Below are 23,699 nucleotides of genomic sequence, written 5' to 3' on the forward strand. Positions count from 1 at the left end.
AATACCAACAGATGTATCTTAACTACCCAAGGATGTTCAAGATACTGAAAAGTTGTTGTAATGAAGGAGGAGGCATTATAGAAGATGGTAGCTAAGGTGCCATCCTCTATTTCCTCCACAAAAAACTCTCAGAGGAGGAGGTATAATTGCTAATTGTCTCCATGAGGTGGTAGCCTAAGTACAGTAACAGCTTCCATGCAAGACCCAAATACCTGATAACACTCAAGGCCAGTGTTTTAATAACAAATCTCCTAGGCAAAACATCTCTAATCACTGTAGAGTACAGTGAACTACAAAAACCAACAGCAGTTTTTAACGTGTACTTCACAATCAGCATGGTGTAGACTGGACAAACTAATATTGAGAACAGATGAATCAATGGTGTGTCCAGCAACTGTTATTGTCTTAAACCCTTTGTGCCCCACGTTGGGCACCAAAAAGGACTGTCATGGTTCAGTCTCAGTCAGCAACTACACACCACGCAGCCACTCACTCCCCCCACCACTTTGAAACAGGGGAGAGAATCGTAAGAGCAAAAGCAAAAATAACTTGTGGGTTGCGATAAGCACACTTTAATAATTAAAATAAGATAATAATGATAATTATTGTTATTATAGTAATAATAATGATAATATAATGAAAAGGGAAAAAAGCCAAAACACAAACAATACAACCGCTCACCACCTGCCAACCAACGCTGTTGGTCCCCGAGCTGTGGTTGCTGCCTCCCTCCCCTGGCCAGCTCCTCCCAGTTAACATACTGGGCATGACGTTACATGATATGGAATATCCCTTTGACCAGTTTGAATCTGCTCTCTTAGCTGTGCCCCCTCCCCTCCCGGCTTCTTGTGCACCCAGCAGAGCATGGGAAGCTAGAAGAGTCCTTGACTACTATAAGCACTACCTAGCAACAACTAAGACACCTGTGTGTTATCAACATTGTTTTCATACTAAGTCCAAAGCACAGCACTATGCCAGCTACAGTGAAGAAAATTAACTCTGTCCCAGCTAAAAGCATGAGAAGAGGTTTTTTTTCTGAATTAATAGGAACGAACAACAAATTTTTTTGATCAGAGAGGGTGATTGTGTTGACAGCAGACATATGAATGATACTGGTTTTACAGATGGAATGGTGAGAATCAAACTGAAGCTATTGATCTGTATTTTTGTAGGCTCCTGCTAAATAGAAAGCTTTGAGGGCTTTGCCATTAGCAGCATGGGTCATTTTGCCAACTAGGAAAGGCAACACACTGTGTCATACATGCTCCATTGCTAGCACAACATAAGATGCCTAGTCTTCAAAAAATGTCAAGAGCCCTTCTGTAGAGATGAGGATAATCCTTTTCAGATATAATTGAAAGCCTTTCTTCTTCCTTCAACAGGCAAATGCACAAAAGGTAACTCTTTTGAAGCAATACATCAGCAGGCTGGAGAAAAAAATCTAAGTTAACTTTTAAACTTCATTAGCTTTGCATCTTCTGTTTAGTGGAGACTGCACACAGACCGAATAGAGTGGGAGACAACAATAAGTCCTCAGGTCTCAAATTGATTAGTGCCTTTGGAAGAGCATAGAGAGAAGCACAGATCTTACTTAAAGAGGTCAGTTTTGGGTCTTTCCTCTCTAGAGTCTGTATTGCAAGTTCTCATTAGTGACTGATCTCCTTAGGGATCCAAGCTGGTGGAAGCAAGCAAAGAGCTTATTTGTTATCATGGTTGCTGGTGAGACTGGGACCACCACCAACCTGATCCATTGGTAGCACATAATTTCAGCCAGTGGGCAGTAGGAGAGTGCAGCAAGTGTGAAAAGAAATACTCTAGGCTAGCACACTGTTGTGGCTTAGCCAGCAACTCAGCCCCACACAACTGCTCGCTCACTCATTCCCCCACTGGCAGGATGGGGAAGAGAATCAGAAGGGTAAAGCTCATGGGTTGAGATAAGAACAGTTTAATAATTAAAATAAAACAATAACAACAACATCAATTATGTAATGAAAAGGAAAATAACAAGAGAGAGGTGAAACCTGGGGTGAAGGAGGAATGAACAACCAAAACAAACAGCATGTGACACAGCCACTCACCACCTGCTAACCCACCACCAGTCCCCAAGCCACAGCAGCCTCCCCTGCATGTCAACTCCCCCGGTTAATATACTGGTCATGGTGTCACATGGTATGGAATGAATATCCTATTGGCCAGTTTGGGTCAGCTCCCTTGGCTGTGGCCTCTCCCCTCACAGCTTCTTGTGCATGTGGCAGAGCACGGGAAGCTGGAAAGGTTCCTAACTAGTATAGGTGCTATTTAGTGACACTTAGCTGCTACTTCACAACTAAAGCATCATTGTACCATTGCCACTTTACTAGCTACAGTGAAGAAAATTAACTCTATCCCAGCCAAAACCAGCACACACAGTTTTGTTGTGGTTTTTTTAAGGTTATGATTCATGAAATTAATTTGCTGTTACAGGAAGGATGGTTTTATCAGCTGAAACATATTTCTTTCTTGTTTGCTTTGATATTATCATGCTTATGTAGAGGCATCATGTTTCAATATGACATCCATGGACTGATGCTAAATGAGGGCAAAGTATTTGTACCTTCATAATCAGTTTCCCCCATATGTAGAGTAACGTTTCTCTTATCAGGGACTGGAAGAGTAATCGAAGCATCTCATTTCAAAACTTGCATATGTATCCCATTTGCTTTCAAGTCAGTAGGAGGAAGGGTAGAATGTATTAACCTTAACCAAACTTTAGATCAAATTATTTAATCTCTGTGCTTCCATCCTCTAATACTCTTACCTAGGAACACTGTAAGGTGAACTGAAGCACTGTTTTCTTCATGCGTGGATTATTCTTATTCATTTTTACTGTTTCTCCAGATTAAGTGGAGATGATAAGAAAAAATTCTACAGCTATAACATCTCATTCATTGAAGAAAATCTTTAAGACCTTTATCCACTTAAACAAAATACAGTTAAGTCCCAATTATTCATTTCTTTATTTTCAGAATAAAAATAATAAATCTTTGGTCTAGAAAAAATAAACTTCAGGAAGATAGCAACAGCCTACTGTAGTTACATTCATAGTTCTCTGCTGTGTCAACAGAGTTGCATTGCCAGAAAGGTCAGCAAAATACAGAGTAGCACTTATCCATTCCCCTTCTGTTTCTTCTACATTTCTGAAGATGGGAGATGATCTCTTTCCATCTGAGATCAGCCATGGAAAAGACAACTTTAACCACTGGTGAGAATGACAGTTGTAGCAGAGTCACTAAAAACAATGCTAAATATATATGAAAGAGGGAATATGGGAAGTTTTTCCTAATTACTGTGTTCACATATATTATTTAGAGGCTGTGAGTTAAAACTGCCAGATTCTTGCTCATTAGATTATCACCTGTGATAGGGTGTAATGGTGCTAAATAACGTCTGTGTAGTAGGCAGGCTTGAACATATAGACCTTAATGCAATAAGTGTCTTTGCCCTAGAGTGACATATAGTATGAAATGGCCTTAAATTAGGAATGAAATAGATTTCAAACCTTTTTAAACTGTAAAAGAGATATAATGAGAACATAACGTGAGTCAGATGTGGTCCAACAGCAGATAGAGATAGCCAAAACACTGTTTGTGGTGGTATCGGATACCAGGAGAGAGCTTTCAACAGCCACAAACAGTTTTGTAGTCAGAACTGGATGAAGTTTGTATAAGATCACGTTTCCACACATTATACTGCAAATTGTTTTTAAAAAAGTAAACAGCCCTAAATTACGGAGTGCTGCAGAACTCCATTAGAATGCCTTTTTAGCAAGGTTATGAATTTTCAGTAATTGCTGTGGTAATCCATATTTAGCATCTGCAGGTTTACTTTTAATCAGCTTTGAGGATATGATTTTACAGCGTTCGTTTTATGCTTTGACATTTAACCAGTCAGGCTGCAAAAAAATGCCATAATTTTTCTGACTTAATTTAAAGCCAATAACAGTAAAACAGTGAGAGTAAGAGGGAGGAGGGAGATTTGGTTACCAGCAAAAGATGAGGAAAATGGACATGTGCTGCTTTAAAAAATGCACTCATTGGATCAATAATTGTGGTAATAAAATGAGACTTTGTTCTGCTGTAGCACTTTTTCTCCATAGATCCCGAGGCCCTTGTGCATTATGAGTCAAGAGTACCATGTGTTCTGCATATTTCTAAATTTTTTTCCTGTGGTTCTTAAAAACATCAACTCTGTGTGTGTCGTATATATTATTTCATTGCTGCTTTCTTCTCAATATTAAGTTTGCTGTAGCCTTCCTCTTAAATACCTTATTGCTTCTAATTATGTAGTAGGACCAAGTCAGTAAATTCCTTTTGCTCATGGGGTGACTGATGCTTTTATCGAAGATACTTTCTCCAATGGATATATTAGGGTTTTGCCTAGACAATGGATATACAGAGGTCGATTTGTAATCATAGTTTCCAACCAAGTGGTTCTTACCTTGTGCCTTTTCACTGTGTGTTTTAATGTGTTTCCTGAGAGGTGGAAAGATGTTAATGTGTTTCTGTACGGACTTGGTCACAGCTGGTCTGGATCCCTATCAGAGAATATATGTATTAATAATTACTATTAGTCAAGAACTTGGTGTTTATTTCAATGTTTGTTTTCTGTTTTGGTGTCCACACATTTGACTTCAGTTAACCCTGATATTATTTATGAGAAGACATCAAGCTGAGCATTTGGTGCTGGGACTGTCCTCAGGGAATCTGGGCCCAAGGTTTACAGACAGAAGAGGTTGTTAGGATCATCTGTGGTGACCTGCTGCAAAGCACAAACCAAACCCACCACCTAATTGCTACAGCATAGGAACGAGTGACTCTTGGTTTCTGTTTAAATGAACCTTCTTAGCTTGGTATTGAATGGGAGGAGATAGTCTGGCAAGGTATAAAAGTGCCAGGCTATGGAGGATTTACCCTTCTTCTAGTAAATCTCCATTGTTAGAAAGTTGCCTGTTATTACAGGTCCTTCTCTTCAGCCTCTATCCTTTGCCAAGACTGGCTGGCCGCTCTCAGAGCTAATAATATGGGAAACAGTGTCATCTGTGCCAGGCAGGTCTAGAGGTTTGAATTCAGATCTTCCCTTTATTTACCAGGAAAATAAACTGCACTGAGTTGGTCACACACTTTTACAGTAGTGAAGTGAGTCCTCAAGCCTTGCTACACACAAGGTCAACAAATCCTGATTAAAAAAAGGAGGGAAACTGAGTACTTTCATGATGCCTGTTTTTAAAATCCAAGTGTTTGATAAAATATAAGTAGTGGTTTAGTCTATTTACAAGTGTATCCAAGATAAATTCCTGAGTGCCAATACAAGCCTCCAAGGCTCTCCTGTGTGTTTAGTGAAAAGGTAATTGAGCTTAATGATGAGAAGAAAAGCACTGGATGCAATATTATAAAAAAATTAAGTGGTTTTTTTTCTCTTCAGCAAGGACAGTAAATCCATGACAGCAAGCATCCACACTGTTCTACAGCCAGCCTGCCTCAATCCTTACTTCAAGGTCTGAGAAAAGAGTTCAAAGAATTGGTGCCTGTTTCATGATATTCGTGTAACAGGATCATCTCCACTGGCAACAGTAATTGGATGGGAACAACTTTATGATAACTGCAGCAGCCTAGGAGGGGGAATATGAAGTTGATTTTTAGCTTAAGGCATAGAGTCCAGTGAACTATCTGCATGCAGTGCTCTGTGAATTGAAAATTTGTAAGTTTGAGGCAGACTCTGATTTTAGTTCACAGCCTCTGATTTCTATTAATGTTGTCAGTGTGTCACTGGAGAGGTACAAATTATTTGAAAGATATATATTCAAGGAGTTCTTGAATGTAACCTTATCTAAATTTCTTATAATGCTCAGGAAATGTCCTCCAAATTTGAATGTCTCCTTTAATCCACATTGTTCCTGAGGCTTTTTTTTGTCCCCCAGCCAATAAATGAAGAACATCATAGAGTGTTTTTTTCTGCTCTACTCCTGAATGTCAGTCAATTGACTGAACCAAAGATAACAAGCATAGAACTCTGATGCCTCTTAGATGTGCCTGTGATAAGTGCTAGGATCAGATCCTGGGCAAATATATAGACCTGTTCTTGCTCCAGATTAAATGAATAATACAACAACCATTAATTTCACTTGCATCCAAATTATGCTTTAAACCAGACAATAAAAATCTACTAACTTGGCAAAATCCATTGAGAAAAAAACAGTTGTTCAGTAGCCAGGCCAAGATGGCAATTAAATGGGAACTGAAAATGTGCTGGATCTTACCTGTGGTGCTGGCAAGGAGTGGAGCCCTGCTGCTGCCTCCCATGCATGCTGGGTTGTGCCTCTGCCATGGGCTCCTCAAGGGGACAGAGTGTGGGACCATGCTGAGGCACAGCCAGGGTGTGAGGTCCTGCATGCCAGGAAACCATGCTAGAAGGCACATTGCTGGGGACACGTCAGAGCTCTTTCTCCTGCTTCATCTGGTTCCCAGGCATGCCCAATGCTGTTCCCCCTTCCCCAGCATTGTTGTGGTGGGCTGGAGTTTAGCCTAGCTAAGTCTGTCATCAATATGTTGCATGTCACTCACCATGTCCTGCTTTCAAGATCTTGAGGCTTGGTGGGGGTACAGAGGTCTGCTGAAGCACAGGGGTGTGCAGGGTGTGAGCTGAAAGCTGGTGAATTTTTGCAGCAGGGCAGAGCCTGACTGGGAGTCCCCGGTACAATGGCAAAGCTAAGGAAGGTTTCTGAGGGCACTTCCAAGGGACACAGTAGGAGCCATTGTAGCTGAAGATAGGAAGAGAAGAGTGAGGTTAAACAATATGAATATGCCAGAAGAGAGGTGATCCAGGGAGGACATGTAGAAGAGAGCTAAAGCCTAAAAGCCAGGAGTCTGCAACATGGTGTAGCTGTGCAATTTGTTAGAATGGTTCATCCAGGGAAAATGTCACTGAAATGGGAGATGATGGCTCAGGGAAAGGTACAGTGGGCATTATGCTGCCATCTTTCTAAATGGATCCTCAGCCATGTACATGATGCTGGTGTCACCCACCGCTGCAGTGCCACCATGGCTGTGTCTGGGGTGGCATGCAGCATCTACACAGGGTGCAAGAGGGTGCTGAGGCAGCTCAGGAGGAGGAGTGGAGTCAATCGCATGGAGAAAAGGAGCTGTGGGTGGGTGGGCAGCATGGGGTGAGTTACAGTGAGGATAAAAGACTGTGAATACCATTCAAGACAAAAAATGAAACCTTTTAAAGGCCTTTAGTCTTCAGCAAGCAACTTAAGCACAAGCACAACTTCAGGCATGTAAGTGGAATCAGTAAAGGCTGCAGTCTGAGTTCCCGTTTCCAGAAAGCCCTGTTTTGATAGGTTTGTCAGGCTAAAACCCTAATAGGGGAAAATGCTCCTTTTATAATTAAAAAGGGGACTTCATGTAAGTGAGAATGAAGCCCAAGTGGACTTAGTCTGAGCTGCTGGATTGGAGCCTGGTCACAGAAATGTCTGTTGCTCAGATTTCAGTGCTTGTTTTTCTCCAGGGGAACTGTGTATTTTTCACATGCATACTGCAGGTCTGTGCTGAGCTATCTGCATTGATCTGGTAAATGAAAGGCCCCTTGCTGGCAGCGAAGCACAAACTCTGTGAGCCCTGAAGCAAACTGGAACAAGGCAACTCATACAAGCACAGGCAGTGTTCTGTTATATATGCATGTATTTTTGTAACATAGATGTGTATGTGTATACAAGTATTTAGTCAGAAAACATCCAATATCTACAGTCTCCCTGACTTTAAGATATTTTGGGTTGATTTTTTTATATCAAATTATTTCAGAAAAGAAAATTGACGTAGACCAAATATATGCATGCTTATATATGTATAAAGATGTAACTTTTAGAAACCCTTAGAAATGAATGACATCCTTCAACATAGACTGGTGGCCAAGAATAATGTTTGTATATGGGGCTGAGAAGTGTACATAGTACAGTTTTTCATGAAATCATGGAAATTAGAGATAGAAAAGGCCTATTAGATCATCCTGGCTATTCCCTTAGCACCAAGGTACAGGATAGCAGGAAAAGAAACAAACAAAAAAAAGCATTAAAGCTGTAAAATATCTAGTTTTGCAGAAATTGCAGTGCAAACAGAAGTCCTGTAACAGCCACTGTACTTTATGTTGTGCAGCTGTGAAAACTGATATACCAAAAGAAAAAAGGATTTTGAGCTTTCTTTAAGTGCCTTGGGCTTTCCTTTTCGCACATAAAAAATTTTCCATAAACTTCAATGTTGAGACTTTTTATCTTGTTTCCAATGTTGAGTGATTAAAAATAAAAAAGGGAGAGAATTACCATGACACTGATGCATCATTTTATGTATTCAAAGAATTAAGTGATTCTTGTAGAGACCCTGTGAAATTGGTACATAAATCTGCTATTTTGACAAGTGCTTTATCAGTGCCAATGGATTTATCAGAGACTATTGCTCTTGCTTTGTCCATGGGGAAGATGAAGCAGAGGTGAAGTGACCATGAAGGACAGCCAGTGAGTCGGTGGCTGAGCCAGGATGAAATTCAGGAATTTTGTTCAAGTCTTCCAGTGTTTCAGGGTTGGACACTTTCCCATGTAGCTCTGAAGGGAGTAACTGAAGACACCAGCTCATTGTAACCACCAAAGCAGAACAATTCTATAGGCTGGGCACACCTGTACTAACTGCTAAAATCGTTATGGTCTTTGCTAATTAAGATTGGCACAGTGCTTGCTGCTAGTAATATAGCCCTGTAATTCCATTAAATTAGCATAGCATTAAACATTTTGAAGTTGAAATGGATTGGAAGCTGAAAAGGATTTGATTTGGATTAAAAGTCTACATTTTCTTGAAGGTCTTTCATTTCTTGGCTGGTTTTGGTTATTTCTTTTAAAAAAAAAGTTGGCAATGCAACAATTGAGTTTCATAGAGAAGGATGTGGAATTTTTTTGTAACTGTAATGATTTTATCCCATTTGCCTTCATTTAATTTGGAAATGGAAACCATATCTTTAATGCTAATTAGACAGCACATTACTTAGTCTTCTTGTCCTCGTGTAAATAACAATTAGCAATAATTTAGCAGTTGTACATTCTGGCATCTTCTAAGCCACACCACTGTCTACCATTCCAAATTCTTTTGCATTAATTAGGATCATAAGCCAATCAGCACTAATTAATGTTCAAATCCCACGAAGCTCATTAAATAAGTAACAAAGCTGGAATCTTTAGCACATATTGTAAATTGGTTCATGTTAATTAGCACCATGTTTTGGAGGCAGTAAGAGGCTGCTCAGCAGCAAACACTACCTAAAGAGACATTAGGTAGGGATTTTTGCAGATCTAAGAGGCTACGCAGAGACCTGACCCAGGTATTATCAGATATGGCTGAAATGTCACATATCTGCCTCAAGACTGTAGGCTAAATACGGTACTTCTGCAGTTCAGCCCATTTTTAACCCTGTCTTAATGTCTGTTTTTATTTGGAGCAAACATCAGGGGAAATGTAGGTACTTAAATATAAAGTCATTATATCTGAAGGTCATTCCTGTCTATCGGTGACTGTGTCATAAAATAGCATACATTTTCTACTGCTGCTTTGGGTATCATTAGCACCATTTCATTTTCAGAAGTGGGCAGCAATCTAGATGGCAGCATCTTTGCAGATCCCAGGCTTATTTAACAGACTGAAATTGCTACATGATGTTTAATGATGCTAAAAATGTATATGATGGTATGTGCCATCTCCATTTAGTTGTATGTAGTAATTTAAAGGTAGGCAGTTGGTTAAGTATTGAATACAGTCCAAGATGGGTGAAAGAAATCCACAGACATATAGTTTTGTGTCTTACTACAAATTCACCTCATCTTAAGCGGTTTCAATACAATCTTATGAGACAGAGCCACACACTACTCTTACAACAGGCTGCTGCCTTGCTGCTGTACTGCCACTCTCAATATTCATGGACAGACATGCATGACCTGATCTTATTGAAAAATCTCACATGCCCTGAAAGCAGACTGAGTCAGAACAAATCACAGTCTAGTTTGTGTTTACATGCTATCCCTTTCCAGCTGACATTGCTTTGAGAATGCTAAGTAATTGTCATGGTTTTAGCTGGGATAGAGTTGATTTTCTTCACTGTAGCTGGTGTAGTGCTGTGCTTTGGACTTAGTATGAAAATAATGTTGATAACACACTGATGTTTTAGTTGTTGCTGGGTAGTGCTTGTACTAGTCAAGGACTTTTCCAGCTTCTCATGCTCTGCCAGGTGCACAAGAAGCCAGGAGGGGAGGGGCACAGCTAAGAGAGTGGATTCAAACTGGCCAAAGGGATATTCCATATCATGTAATGTCATGCCCAGTATATTAACTGGGAGGAGCTGGCCGGGGAAGGGAGGCAGCAATCGCAGCTCAGGGACCAGCAGCGTTGGTCGGCGGGTGGTGAGCAGTTGTATTGCTTGTGGTTTTGGGTTTTTTTCATTCTTATCATATTATCGTTATTATTACTATTTTATTTTAATTATTAAACTGTTCTTATCTCAACCCACAAGTTTTCTTGCTTTTGCTCTTCTGATTCTCTTCCCCATCCCACGTGGTGGGGGGAGTGAGCGAGCAGTTGCATGGTGTTTAGTTGCTGACTGGGGCTAAACCATGACATTAATTGACTAATTAATTAAAATACCCTAAAAGTGGTGCAGTAATTCTGACACCTTGGATATTTTGTAGTTGTTGGATCTTCTTTGGCTTCCCAGCTGTGTGTGTGCAGATTGTAAGAGATCCCTTACCCCACCACCAGCCCCCAACTGCTTTTCTTGGTACTGTGAGTCTGGCCCAAAAGCCATGCACAGATGCAGGATCATGCTCCTGAGGTATTACCATTGCTTTCTTCCTGCCTATGAAGACTGTATCTGGGCAGCTTGCAGACAGGGTCCAGTGGTAACTGGTAACTCCCATTGTAGCCAAAGCAAGAAATCTCCTCATGTAAATTGGGAAGAAAGAGGTGTCAGTGCCCATTTTCCCCCTTTACATTTCCAGACAAATTGTTTTCATCAAATGACTATTATCATTTGAAGTACTGTTTTGTGAGTACTGTGAAAAAGACCACAAAGTATCACTGCAGTCTTCCCAGATGAAAAAAAGAGGCCCCATGTAAATTATGAAACTCTGAAAAACTTTGAGATCCAAAATTATTGAAAATATGTAAAATGCTTCTTCTTGAGATCTGATGGTTGCCAAATAGAGATACTTCCAAGGACACAGTAAGCATATTCACAAATGCAATCCACAAATCAGTTATTTTTTTCCCTTGCTATGGATGAGATGACCAACACACATGACATACACAGCCTGCAGGTTTTTAGTGTGGGTACATCAGAAGGTATAGGGATCCACTCTGTTAGAAAAGTTGTCCTCTACCAATGATGGAAGATGTAGTCTTTCACCTGGACAACTTAGTCCATAAATGGTTATTTCTAGAGCACTGACTTGTTCAAGTACTTCTTCATAAAGTTGAATCCAGTGGTGTCAATGTCCCATTGCCCTGTTATGCATCACAGCCAAGCAGGGTGTCAATGCTGATGTGTTTATCTGAATCAATCAGTGAGTCAAAGGACTGACTTTTCTGGGAAATTAGAGCCTATCTCCAGTAAAAACCTTTGGTGGTTCCTGGATGTCAGAGAAGCAACGGGATGGAGGGTGTCTCCAAGGGCCACTTTGATAATCTGACTTCTCCTAACACCACCCTCCAAGGAGCAGAGGGGAGCATGACTGATGTTACCCTTTTAGTCACATTAGATGTTTCTGAGGAAGAAATACAATAAAACATCTTCAGCTGCCCATTTTTTCTTTTCACTTTCAAGCACCTGGGGAAGTTATAAAGAGGAAAACGGCTACAACAGGCTCCCCCTCCTCCTTGTGCAAACCAGAAGCTTCATTACACATCAAAACTAACATATAGTACTCTATTTTCTGTGGCATGCCTCTAAAAAAAGAAAACAGGAATGTTTTTCTTAGGAATATATCAAAACTGTTTGATAACTGGAGCAGCTGGTCCTGCAGGAAACCTGCTAGGGCTTGCTGCTGGTCAGAAGTACCATTTTTCACATTAGGTTTCTTTATCTGAAAATAAAATACCTTCCAATTAAAAATGTTTTTTTAAAAAAAGCAGCTTAATTTGGTGTTTCCAATAGAAAACATATATGCCTAAAAAGAAGTAAAAGTAAAATACCTATTGCATTGTTTCAACATATAAATAGCTTGTTTCTGAGCAACCAAAAAAAGCACAAGTGAGACTGTCCAGTTTCTCTGTGTTTAAAATCCAAGAGTGGACCCTAGAAGGAATTAACTGGGAAGACCTGCTCTTGAATCCCCTGCAGACACAGCAGTAGATCACCAAGGTTTTGTTACTCATGAGCACTTCTAGCCATGTCCTGATGGGAGTCTGAAGGCCAAATGAGTCAGGGAACAACAGTATTTTTTAATCCTTGGAGATGACTTAACCAATCACAGAATGACAGAATCACAGGCTGGAAGGGACCTCAGGGATCATCTAGTCCAACCTTTCTAGGAAGAGCGCAGTCTAGACAAGATGGCCCAGCACCCTGTCCAGACAACTCTTGAAGGTGTCCAACATGGCTGAGTCAACCACTTCCCTGGGGAGATTATTCCAATGGTTGACTGTCCTCACTGTGAAGAATTTTCCTCTTGTGTCCAATTGGAATTTCCCCAAGAGCAACTTGTGTCCATTCCCCCTTGTCCTCTCCATGTGACAATGGTGCACATAAAGGAAAGGGAAGGGAAAATGAGGGGAATTTCGACTGTACAGTCTTTGTATTGTGGAAAATGTTTTTTCTTCTAATGGGATTTTTTTCCATATACCATTCAATTGTTTCTAATTATGATCTGTAAAGAAGTGGTTGTAACAACTGCAGATGGAGAATGCTGGTACTTTCCTCTCTTTCAGAGGCCCTTTGAGGTTTGATTCACTAAAATCTGTAAAATGCTTTGAGATCTTTGTCTGAAAAACATGAAATAACAAAAATGAAGTGAATTGCAATCCCTTTCTTCTATAATCGACCTAGGTAGAGAGGTTTGCTACTGTTGAAATCGTTGGGGGAAAACCTGGCGCATCTCTAAGGCAATTCTGCTTTTTGTCTTGATCTGAGCTGGAAAGGGTTAAAATTACTGGGAGTCTTACCTTCAGAAATGGAGAGGGAGAGGGAGAGAAGGAGAAAGAGAAAGAAAGAACCAGATTAAAAAAAAAAAGCCCCCCTTTTTTTTGGAAAGTATTGGCTTCTGTTTTCAATTATTCTAAGTTGTAAACATTTTCGGGGACAAGAAATTCCTTTGCATACACATATTGCTATTTGCAAAAACCAGGGCCAGTCCAGTAGAATTTTGTTTTTGTCTCAACAGAGTCATTTTATTAAGCTGGGAGATTTTATTTAATACTCTAGTATTAATGACAGCAAGAGAGGAAACAGCTGTTTCACTCATTTTTCTTCTTTTCAGTATGTGTCTTTCCTCCCACTTCCCCCCCATATCTTTATAATTATGCTTTAAGACCATAAAAGTTTCCAAAGGTAGTGCCAGATTTAAAATACTGGTTGTTATTACAATGTGTGGGTGGCTTTACCCTCTCTGTTCACAGCCTCCAGTTTTTATCTGCCCTGCTTCAGTCCTCCTACTATAAGAGAGGGATCCAAGAAAATGAACTCATTTAGGGGAGAAACAGCTTGACTCCTTTTATGATGATTATTTTTTGTCTGCAGCGACTACCCTTTAGCAGGTTAAAAACAAAAATGAAGGGAAAAGAAAAAAGCTTTGAAAGCTTTAATTTTGATGCAATAAATCAATCAAGCAGGCAGCCCCGTCTCCCAGGCTCATTTTTATCTCATCCCCCTGGTTGCAAGGAAGTTACAACTGTTTCATGCTGAAATGAGATGAGAATCAGACCCTTATTCTCCACCAAGTGTGTTTAAAGCAGAAAGATATTTTTGTAGGCTGCTGCGGCATATCCCAAGCCCTGCTGTCCTTTCGGCTGTGTACAGGGAGTGTAAGGCAAATACCACACATTGCAACAGGCTCAGGGAAGAGGAAGGGGAAGTTCTCCCCTTAGTGCCATAAATTTGCAGCCGGCGTGGATGAAAGGAAGGAGGGTGATGTGTGCGCCATTTAATAGGGCTGTGTTGCAGGTGAAAGGATGTAGGATTCTGGCTAATTCATTTGCATTGCATATTTCTGCTGATGCCACATGTGAGTGATGGACAGTTGCAGCACCTAAAATGCAGCACTCATAGATACTGCACTGTGCAAGTGGACTCAAACCCAGAACCACTGACCCAACCAGCCCAGCATGGCATCAGAAAGGTGGATGAGGAAGGGGTTGCTGCAGCTTGGTCAATGCAGTCAGTGGTGTCATTCATCCAAAAGCATCTACTTTATGTTGGGCTGAGTTGCCCTTTAAACTCTATTGGCTATAATGACTAGCTTCTGCTACTGATAAAGTACTTGCTCAGAAATCAGTGTTTCCACTTGTAGGCAGTCATGTTCAGTCTGAGTCGTCCCACTCTGCTCTCTGGGAAGGAGGCAACAAGAGGTGCTTTCAAGTCAGTTTTGTCCTGCCTGGGTGATGAGTTGTATTTCCAGGATGCTCTGAGAGTGGCACTACATCTTTTAGAGCTGAGCTGGTCCCCCTCTGACTGCCTCTGAGTGCTGGCAGAGCACAGAGAAAACTCATTGCATGCCATGAGCACTGTCCTGGGAGGTGGCAGGTTTGGGTCCCCCTGAGACTGAGGATGGGATAAACTCACATTTCCCATTTTTCTGGGTAAATGCTGTAATACCTGCAGTGGGCTTCCCTTGAATTCATGGGGGAATGGGCGCTGCCGATGTGGGTGCCGAAGAGGCTTTGAAATGGGCGAAGGTGCTGGAGGATGGGTGGGAGTCCAGATGGACTTTTTTGCTCCCTGTTTTCTCCTGGCTAACTGGGATAGGGGGATCATGCTTCAGAGATGCTTTTCTCTGCACCCAACCAGGTAACATAGAGGGACCAGCCAGTCTGGAAGCACCAACTCCCACTCAGCATCTCTGAGTGATGGGATCAGCATCACTGTATTGACACGGCTTTCCTGACCCTTCCTCGGGGTTTCTCCTGGAGGAAGGTCTTACAGGAGGAGCCAAGCATCACTAGAGCATTGTCCTTGAAGGGCCTCACTGCAGGAGGGAAACTGAAGTGCAGGGACAGAGCGATTTGCTCCAGGAGCGGGGAAACTCCAGAGCTGCAGCAAAACCCCCAGAGCAGCCAAAGACTCCCCATGCTTTTATTTAGCTGTTAATGTGATTCTTTGTAACCATTACAGTTTCCCCTATATTTGAATGAAGAGAGCCATAAAAGTTTTGCATTATCTGTCTACCTGCTCTCCTGATTATCTGTCTTCATATTTGACTACTATCGACTCATTATCGGCATGGCACTGATCTGAACTTTGAGTTTATTGCTCTGTGGAAACACAGTAGCTACCAAGTAATCTAGTTATGATGAACCCAACTTCTGTTTAAAGAACTGGTGGCTTGCACTTTTGATATATCTGTTGATCCTTTAATCAGGAGAACTTTACTGAAATCAGGAAGTTTCCTGATATGTTAAAAATTCTGACAAGTCAACTGCAAGGTTGTAATCTCAGGTCATTTTCTTTGCCCTCCCCTCCTCTGTAGGGCAACTGTTGTGGTTCAGCCCCAGTCGGCAACTAAACACCATGCAGCCGCTCGCTCACTCCCCCCACCCCTGTAGGATGGGGGAGAGAATCAGAAGAGCAAAAGCAAGAAAACTTGTGGGTTGAGATAAGAACAGTTTAATAATGAAAATAAAATAGTAATGATAATAACAGTTATTATAATAACAATAATAATAATAGTAATGATTATATAATAAAAAGGAAAAGAGGGAAAAGAAAAAAAAAACACAAGCAATACAACTGCTCACCACCCACCTACCAATGCTGCTGGTCCCTGAGCCGCGGTTGCTGCCTCCCTCCCCCGGCCAGCTCCTCCCACTTAACATACTGGGCATGACATTACATGATATGGAATATCCCTTTGGCCAGTTTGAATCTGCTCTCTTAGCTGTGCCCCCTCCCCTCCTGGCTTCTTGTGCACCTGGCAGAGCATGGGAAGCTAGAAAAGTCCTTGACTAGTACAAGCGCTACCCAGCAACAACTAAAACATCGATGTGTTATCAACATTATTTTCATACTAAGTCCAAAGCACAGCACTACACCAGCTACAGTGAAGAAAATTAACTCTGTCCTAGCTAAAACCATGACACCATGTTTGTGTTGCTTCAATCCTTATTGCTTCAAAGCTCTTTGAAACATGGAAATGTGGTTTGAATTCACAGCTATGCAGTCAAAGTCTCTCTCTGGCATTTTAACTTCAGCTGTTTATGTTCCAACTAATTAGCCATAACGTGCTGGACTGGGGATAATTTATTAGATATATAATGACTCTTTCCCTGTACTGTAGTAGGTGGCAGTTCTCCATCAGTGATTTGAAAGTGCAAGAGCTGTTTTTTGCCAACTTTTCTGGGGAAGCAAATATTTAAGCTAAAGACACTTGATATTTGCTACTGTGGGTTATGGCCGGTTTTGATTACATTTTCTGTCTCAAAAGCTATTAGCATATTCTAAACACATGTAAGTAAATTCTCAAGCAAGAGCAAAAGTGTTTGGGAAAGTCTGTGTGCCACACAGGCCAGAGGCTGTAGGCTGGAAAGAAATTCTATGAAAGAAAAGAAAAAAGAAAGTCCATATTGTATCATTTAAGTCCTTTATACACAAAATAGTCTGAAATCCTGCTGAGACCCCTGACTTGAATTTGGTCTCTGAACCCCCTACTAGTCCATTAAAAAGAGATGGGATATTTGCAAAGACTGGGCAAAAGCATGCAGCAGTGCTAACATTTAGAGATTCTCATAACTCAGGTTCTGGTTTAGCAGCATCTGTAAAATTATCAGCTTCAAGTTTGGTTCATCCACAGGAACGGGGAGTCTGCTGAACACACGGGGTCTTAGCATAATATTAACGCTTGTTTGCAGAGACATCACACATATGATTGGGTTTAAGTTGTTCCTGGGGTGCCGAGGGCATTTCTGATGAGCTAGGGTTAGTATTAAGACCAGCATTGGTTCAGGATATGGAGATGCTGTGAACTTTTTGGAGTGCCACAGCCTGTTTATTGGACTGCTTTTGAGTCTACAGGCGATCCTGAGGGACCTGGCCATCTGCAGCAGCCTCAGGCTTTCTTCTGGTGCTGGCCTGCTTATTTGTAGGTCTCCAGTCAGCAGAAATCATATGGCTGAGAAAAAAGGTTTCAGCATTTTATAGTTTCCAGAGAATAACATTGCCAACTGCCTAAGCTCTCATCATTGCAGATTTCCCCTGCATTGGTGGTGGGAAACGAGAAACCTGGTGACTTCATCAGAATGAACTTTGGGAGGAAAGAAGAGCTTATGGCTTTTCATTTCTAGTTTGGGATTAGAGGATATTATTTGTTGCTCTGTCTGCCTGCCCATTTATCCACCTGTCTGTTCTTACATCCACATCTATCACATTGTCTGTTCACAGCGGTTGTGACAGTCCATTTTTGATGTATATAAATCACAATAATATCACAGCCACAGGCTGTGTCACATTATTGTCAGCTCAATGGAGTTACATCTGTGTTTACTAGAAGGCAGGAGGAAACTGCAGTGCTCCGCAACTCCAGGAGCTCAAAACCTACTCTTTTGGAGGGAGACACCATTTGCCCTCTCTCTTTGGCCTCCCTTTTCAGGACAGTGAATTATTTTTCTCACTCCACCTTCAGTGAATCCCTAATGGATAAAAAGAGGACACAAAAGCACCTAATTTGCTCCTTAAAACCTTTTATTTTTCCTGTTGCACAAGGGCCAAGGACAATGTTTCCCTCCTGCCTGTCCCATGTAGTTCATGCAGATTTACTTGATCAAAACCACACAAAATTTTGAAGACAAAAAGATGAAAAAAAGACTGAGAAGAAAACCTTGCCAAAGTCTTCAGGGATGTCTTTATGCTTTTTTTCTCCAATTAATTTCCCAGAGAAGAGTCCCTCATTTTGTCAGAGGGAAGGTGCCTTAGCCATCCTTACCCCACATGACTTAGGGCTTCTTGAACATGTGCCATTGGCACAATGCCAATGCAGCCGCCTCCAATGTGCATGCATCACCTTTGGCAAATGTTTCTTGACCAGGTCAGCTGGCAGAACCATTTGCCATGCTGTGCTGGACAAATTATGGGCTCTGGCCCTCAGTCCCATGAAATATGTCGGGATGCTGTGCATGTGTTGTCTTTCTAATTCCCCTTCCCTCTCAGCCTACATGTAGCCCTGATGCCTTCATTTAAAACCTTAGTGGCATAATATTTATACCCAAACCCTTTCATCTGTTCCTGTCTCTATCAATGGAAGATAACATTTGTTTGGGGACAGTAGCTTTTTTAAAATTTTTAATTATTACTATGCCCCCAGCATAAATTAGCCACTTAGTAGGCAAGTAGCAAGGGCCAAATTTCTGGAGAGAAGGTAGCACATCGGATCAAGGTCAGGTAAAAAACAGAGCTGAGCTACTGCCAGTTCCTTTGTTAAGGCCAGTAAGGGGAATTGGGGCCAGTTTTCTTAAAGTCAGCAGAGATTGCGTTGATGAAAAGAGCCACAGAGAATGAAGAGGTCAGTGAGTAATGAGTGTTGGAGCCAAGACAAGGGAATAACAGCACCGAGTGCCTGCAGAGGAAGACAAACAGCAGTGGTAACGTGGGCTACGCAGCAATATGGCTAAACTGTTTTCAGCACAAACCTTTCTAAAAGGCTGTCACTCTGAACAGGGCAATGCCAGAGCCAGCCCATTTCTCCTGCTTCTTCCAGCATCTTCCCAGTTGCAGGAGCACATCTGCTGTCATTGCAGGAAGTGCAGAACAGCTTGAGGAGAGGTTTTTGTGCCATCATAATTAAAGCTATTATTCTCATACACAGCCAATAGTTAGATAATCTAGGTCATCGTGTACGTACAGCCTGGAAGGGTGCTCATCATAGCTGTGGAGAGCTCTCTCCACAGCTAAATCTTACTGTATGATGTTAAAGAGCATAAAAGAGGCTATGTAACATATTTGCCCATAATCTTTATAGTATTTATACATGTGTATATATTTACATATGTATATCCATCTATATATATGTATATAAAAACAACCTTCCAAAAGTGCCTAGTGTCTTGCTCACCCAGTTGGGGGTCTTTTAAAAGTCCTTTTCTGCAGATGCTTGGCAGCTTGAGAAAATCTTGTCTTTCAAATTAAGTGCCCGCAGCACTACCCTTCCCACATTAGAAGACAGTTTCTAAGCCCTTTCCTTCAGTAACCAAAACTAAATTAGTCTAACATCAGGAGAGGCTCATACAAGGGAAAACTATCAAACTTTGAAATAGTGTCCCCCAGGGAAGTTGGGGAAACCTAGTCATTTAAGGCTGAATGGATTGACCTATTCTGGGATGGCTAGAAGGATGGACTAGCCAATGGCTTTTCCATTTCTAATATATCTGACCTAAACTTGGACTGTCGAGACCCACCAACGCAGGTAGATATGCTTTCAAGGAACACACCAGAAAATGAAGAACAGCATTTTTAGTAGGCAGACAAGTCATAACCACAGGATTCCTGGACATTCAGTTGTGTTTTTTTGTCTTCTTCCCTTTCCAACTTATGTGCTAAGGCACTTTGCTCTCCAAAAATAGCAAGGGCTCAGGCCTCCTATTTCTGAACTGATGTCATCTTGTTTGGGAATTTGGGAAAAAGTTAAAGAAAGAAAAAGAGAGACTATGGAAGGAACACTGAAGAAAAAAGTGCTGGAAGATCAACGTATGCCTTGTTATGGTGCAGGTTTTGAGTAAATGAGAAATATCACTCCAAGCAGGAAAAATAAACTTTGAGTTGGAAACATGGATATTAATGTTCAGACATAACTAGTTTTTTCCTCCCACCTGCCATGGTCTGTGGAGTCTAAGTAAATAAAGTATTAATTTTCATGGTGATTGTTGAAAATATGAATGATTCTAAGCCTAAGTGTGTGTACATATATATATTAATTTTCTTTTGCATTTCAGTTTCTGTAACCCAAATTCTTTGGGAAATCTCTGTTGCAATAGTTTCATCATTCTTCCCCTCTGAAAGTTGGGCTTTGAGAATAAGCAAACTGTACAAATTGTGTCAGGTTAGCTTCAGGGATGAGATGGAATCCTTCCAGGAAAAAAAATTCTGTAACATTACTACAGTGACCAATTATACTAACGTTCCCCCATCAAAAGCTGCATCTTGAGCAGAGATCCAGTATCAGAGATTTGGCATAATATCCCTTCAACACAAGTCAGTCAACAATTGCAGGAATGATACAGAACAAGAAAGCTGTTCTTAGGGGAAAGCAACTTTTCTGTAGACTGGAAACTGGTTTATCCTTAGCAATGTGTAACGCTGGTTGCAGCCTCCCTTCTCTACCTCATTTCCTATAGAGCAAAAGAGCAAGGGGATGTGAAATGTGGGAAATGAACTGAAAGCCTCAGTAATTGCTCCCCTTGGAGATGAACACAAAACAGGTCAGTCCTGGAGTGTGATTTTACTGCAATGAACAAAATCCAGGCTGGAAGATAAGGATAGTCACTGGAAAGTCTTTGGGGGAAAGTAATAAGGTGTTCACCTAAGGGTTTTTTAATTACATTTTAGTTCAAGGGGGTGGTATCTGTCACACTGGAGAAGACTAGCCTATGCATAACTCATAATCTGCGAAAACCCATTTTTTGAGCTGCTGAGCTCAAAAATCAGTCCGTACATACCTTCTCTGTAAGCCCACGTAGCTTAAACATCACAACCTCCATTTTGTCTAACTTAGGGTCTGGTCCCTCATGGACAGTTTTTCCAACTTTATGACCCTCATAAACTGATTTTGTGAGAGACTTTTGTTGTGCTTATTTATGAGTGCACTCAACAATATCTCCTTACACCACCATTTACACTAATACCCCCGCCAACACCTCTGTCTCTTCCTGAGTGCAGAAGTGCAGGACTTGTCTTCCCAGGGTTTGCCGACATGGTGATACACAGAGCACACCAGGCATGCAGGGCAGAAGGGCTATACTGCAGGCTCAGTTGTGCTGCTCCCCTCCTATAGGAGGCTACAGGGGCTGTGGGAGCCCCATAAACATAAACCTTCAGGGTTACTGCAGGGAGAGCTGATTTCTTCCACAGCCTCCCAGTAAAGCACTTCACTGAGGCCTCCTCCTCTTTATTATCATCTGAAGACATTGATCCCAATGTCCTAACAATGCTGTAACACCCCAAATGCTTCCAACACTCTCAGGCACCAGCAATTTGGGGAATGACTCAATTTTTTTCAACATTTACAAATATGAAAAAGGCAGTTTCCATTGTATTCAACTTGTTATTTCATGTATTTCCAGGGTGCAGTGTTTTTTTCTCATTCCCATCACAAGTAACTCTTTTTATTGGTTTTAAAGACATATGACATGCACTCATCACTCATTTCAAGAAGTTTCCACTTTTAAGAAAAATGTAGTGCTAAAAAATTACAAGAAATTACAAGAAATTAAGGCTGCAGTAGCTGGAAGTATTAATTTGTGTGGCTTCTTTCTTTCCATGGTCCATCTGCATGCTGGTCAGAATAGGATGCTCAGATTACCATCTGGACTTCCCTTGCAATCATTGTCCAGTTGTTTTTAATACAGTAACATCCAGTCAAACAAACAAGCAAATTGTCTTGTGGCTCTTTCTTTGCATGTAGCCACAGGTCCTCTTTTTAGACTGTGTTATTTGTCATTCTTGTGATTTTGTTGTATGCTTCTTCCAGAAGAAAGTAAAGGCTGCCATTTTCTACTAAAAACATTCATTGTATTATTGGGAGATATTTAACAGTTAGGAAGTTCAGGTCCCTAAGCAGTAATTAATATTTCCTAGCCCATGAGGTGCTCTCCTTCAGTGCTCACCTATTAACTCTTCTACTCTAAACTCTGTGTGTTTAATTTATCACATGCTTAGTAAAGTGAAGCCCCATAATTACCTGCAAAAAATGCCACAAGGGAGTGAGGGTTGTGACTTGAACTGTTAGAGATTCAGTAGATCCTGCATCTTCCCCACAGTCTGTGTCAAGTCAATGCTCTAGGTTGTTGCAATAACTCACACTAGGATTAATGCACCATTTTCCATTAAGGTCTCATTCAGTAGCAGAGATTAAAGATGGCTTCTTTTACGATGGGAGAGACTAATGACAAGTGGATAGGTCAGTAATTACAGTCCACAGAGAGGAGTCAATGGAATCCTGTGATACACATCTCCAATCCCTGAGTCACAAGATCTGACCCTGCCCATCTAATGTTCAGGCACTTTCAGTTAGTTGATATTAATCTACCTCAATGTGCCAGCCAAAGCACAAATCTGTTCTGCTTGGACTAGATGAGTTACTGCCTTGGCTGTGAGGGAGTGCAGCCACCAGCTTTATCCCTGCCCATCACAGCCTAAGCCACCTTCTCCAAGCCAACATATTACAGTTGCAGCCTGTCCTGAACTGCTGGTGTAGCGGTGTTGTGTGCACTGCACAACTGTTGCACACCTCACACCCACACTTTGGTGGTATACAAAAGTGATTTGAGCAACTTTGAAATGAAGAGGGCAATGGAAATGCAAATTGTTGTTTTAGTGATGAAGATCTGAGATATGGTTTGAGAGCGTTTCATTTTCAAGTTTCATTCTGTAGGATTCCTCTCTGTCTTCCAAGTAGTCCATAAAGAGGATTTGATTGTAGTGTACAAATAATGTGCTTAGAGAAAACAGGCTTAAGCAGCTTTCCTTGATGGTCTTGGATTAACTGAAATTTGCCCTGGAAAACACTGCAGTGGTGGCTGATCTACTCCATCCCTCCTGGTCCTGTATATTCCACATATCAGAGAATCATAGAATCATTAAAGTTGGAAAAGACCTCTAGGATCAAGTCCAACCATCAGCACAACACTACCATGTCTCCTAAACCATATCCCAAAGTGCCACATTTACACATTTTTTTTAACACCTCCAGGGATGGTGAATTTTTTCCTAATATCCAAATTAAACCTCCCCTGATACAGCCTAAAGTTATTTCCTCTCACTCTATTGCTAGTGACCTGGGAGAAGAGACCAACACCTACCTCACTATAACTGCCTTTCAGGTAGTTGTAGAGAGCGATAAGGTCTCCCCTCAGCCTCCACTTCACCAGGCTAAACAATCCCAGTTCCCTCAACCTCTCCTCATAAGACTTGCTCTCTAGAACCCTCACTAGTTTCATTGCCCTTCCCTGGACATGCTCCAGCACCTCAGTGTCCTTCTTGTAGTGAGGGGCCCAAAACTAAACACAGTATTTGAGGTGCGGCCTCGCCAGTGCCAAGTACAGGGGCACAATCACTTCCCTACCCCTGCTGGCCACACTATTCCTGATACAAGCCAGGATGCTGTTGGCCGCCTTGGCCACCTGGGCACACTGCTGGCTCATATTCAGCTGGCTGTCAACCAATACCCCCAGGTTCTTTTCCAATGGGCAGATTTCCAGCCACTCTTTGCAGAGCCTGTA

The 23,699-nt window shown here is 41.4% G+C and overlaps 1 protein-coding gene across 2 annotated transcripts in view; it reads left to right on the forward strand.

Moving 5' to 3' along the window:
* The window catches only part of LOC142049886 (SET-binding protein-like), a 351,156-nt gene that overhangs the window by 277,435 nt on the left and 50,022 nt on the right, over positions 1 to 23,699 (forward strand). Inside the window, exon 5 of one of the 2 annotated variants that reach the window (XM_075078049.1) lies at positions 5,461 to 10,286. The exons of the other annotated variant lie outside the window; for it this stretch is intronic. Coding sequence (XP_074934150.1) covers positions 5,461 to 5,480 — 20 coding nt within the window. The 3' untranslated portion in view covers positions 5,481 to 10,286. Of the gene's footprint in view, positions 1 to 5,460; positions 10,287 to 23,699 lie in introns of those variants that run through there. 2 annotated transcript variants of the gene reach the window in all.

This window comes from Phalacrocorax aristotelis, chromosome W (assembly GCF_949628215.1).
Source record: "Phalacrocorax aristotelis chromosome W, bGulAri2.1, whole genome shotgun sequence".
NCBI lineage: Eukaryota > Metazoa > Chordata > Aves > Suliformes > Phalacrocoracidae > Phalacrocorax > Phalacrocorax aristotelis.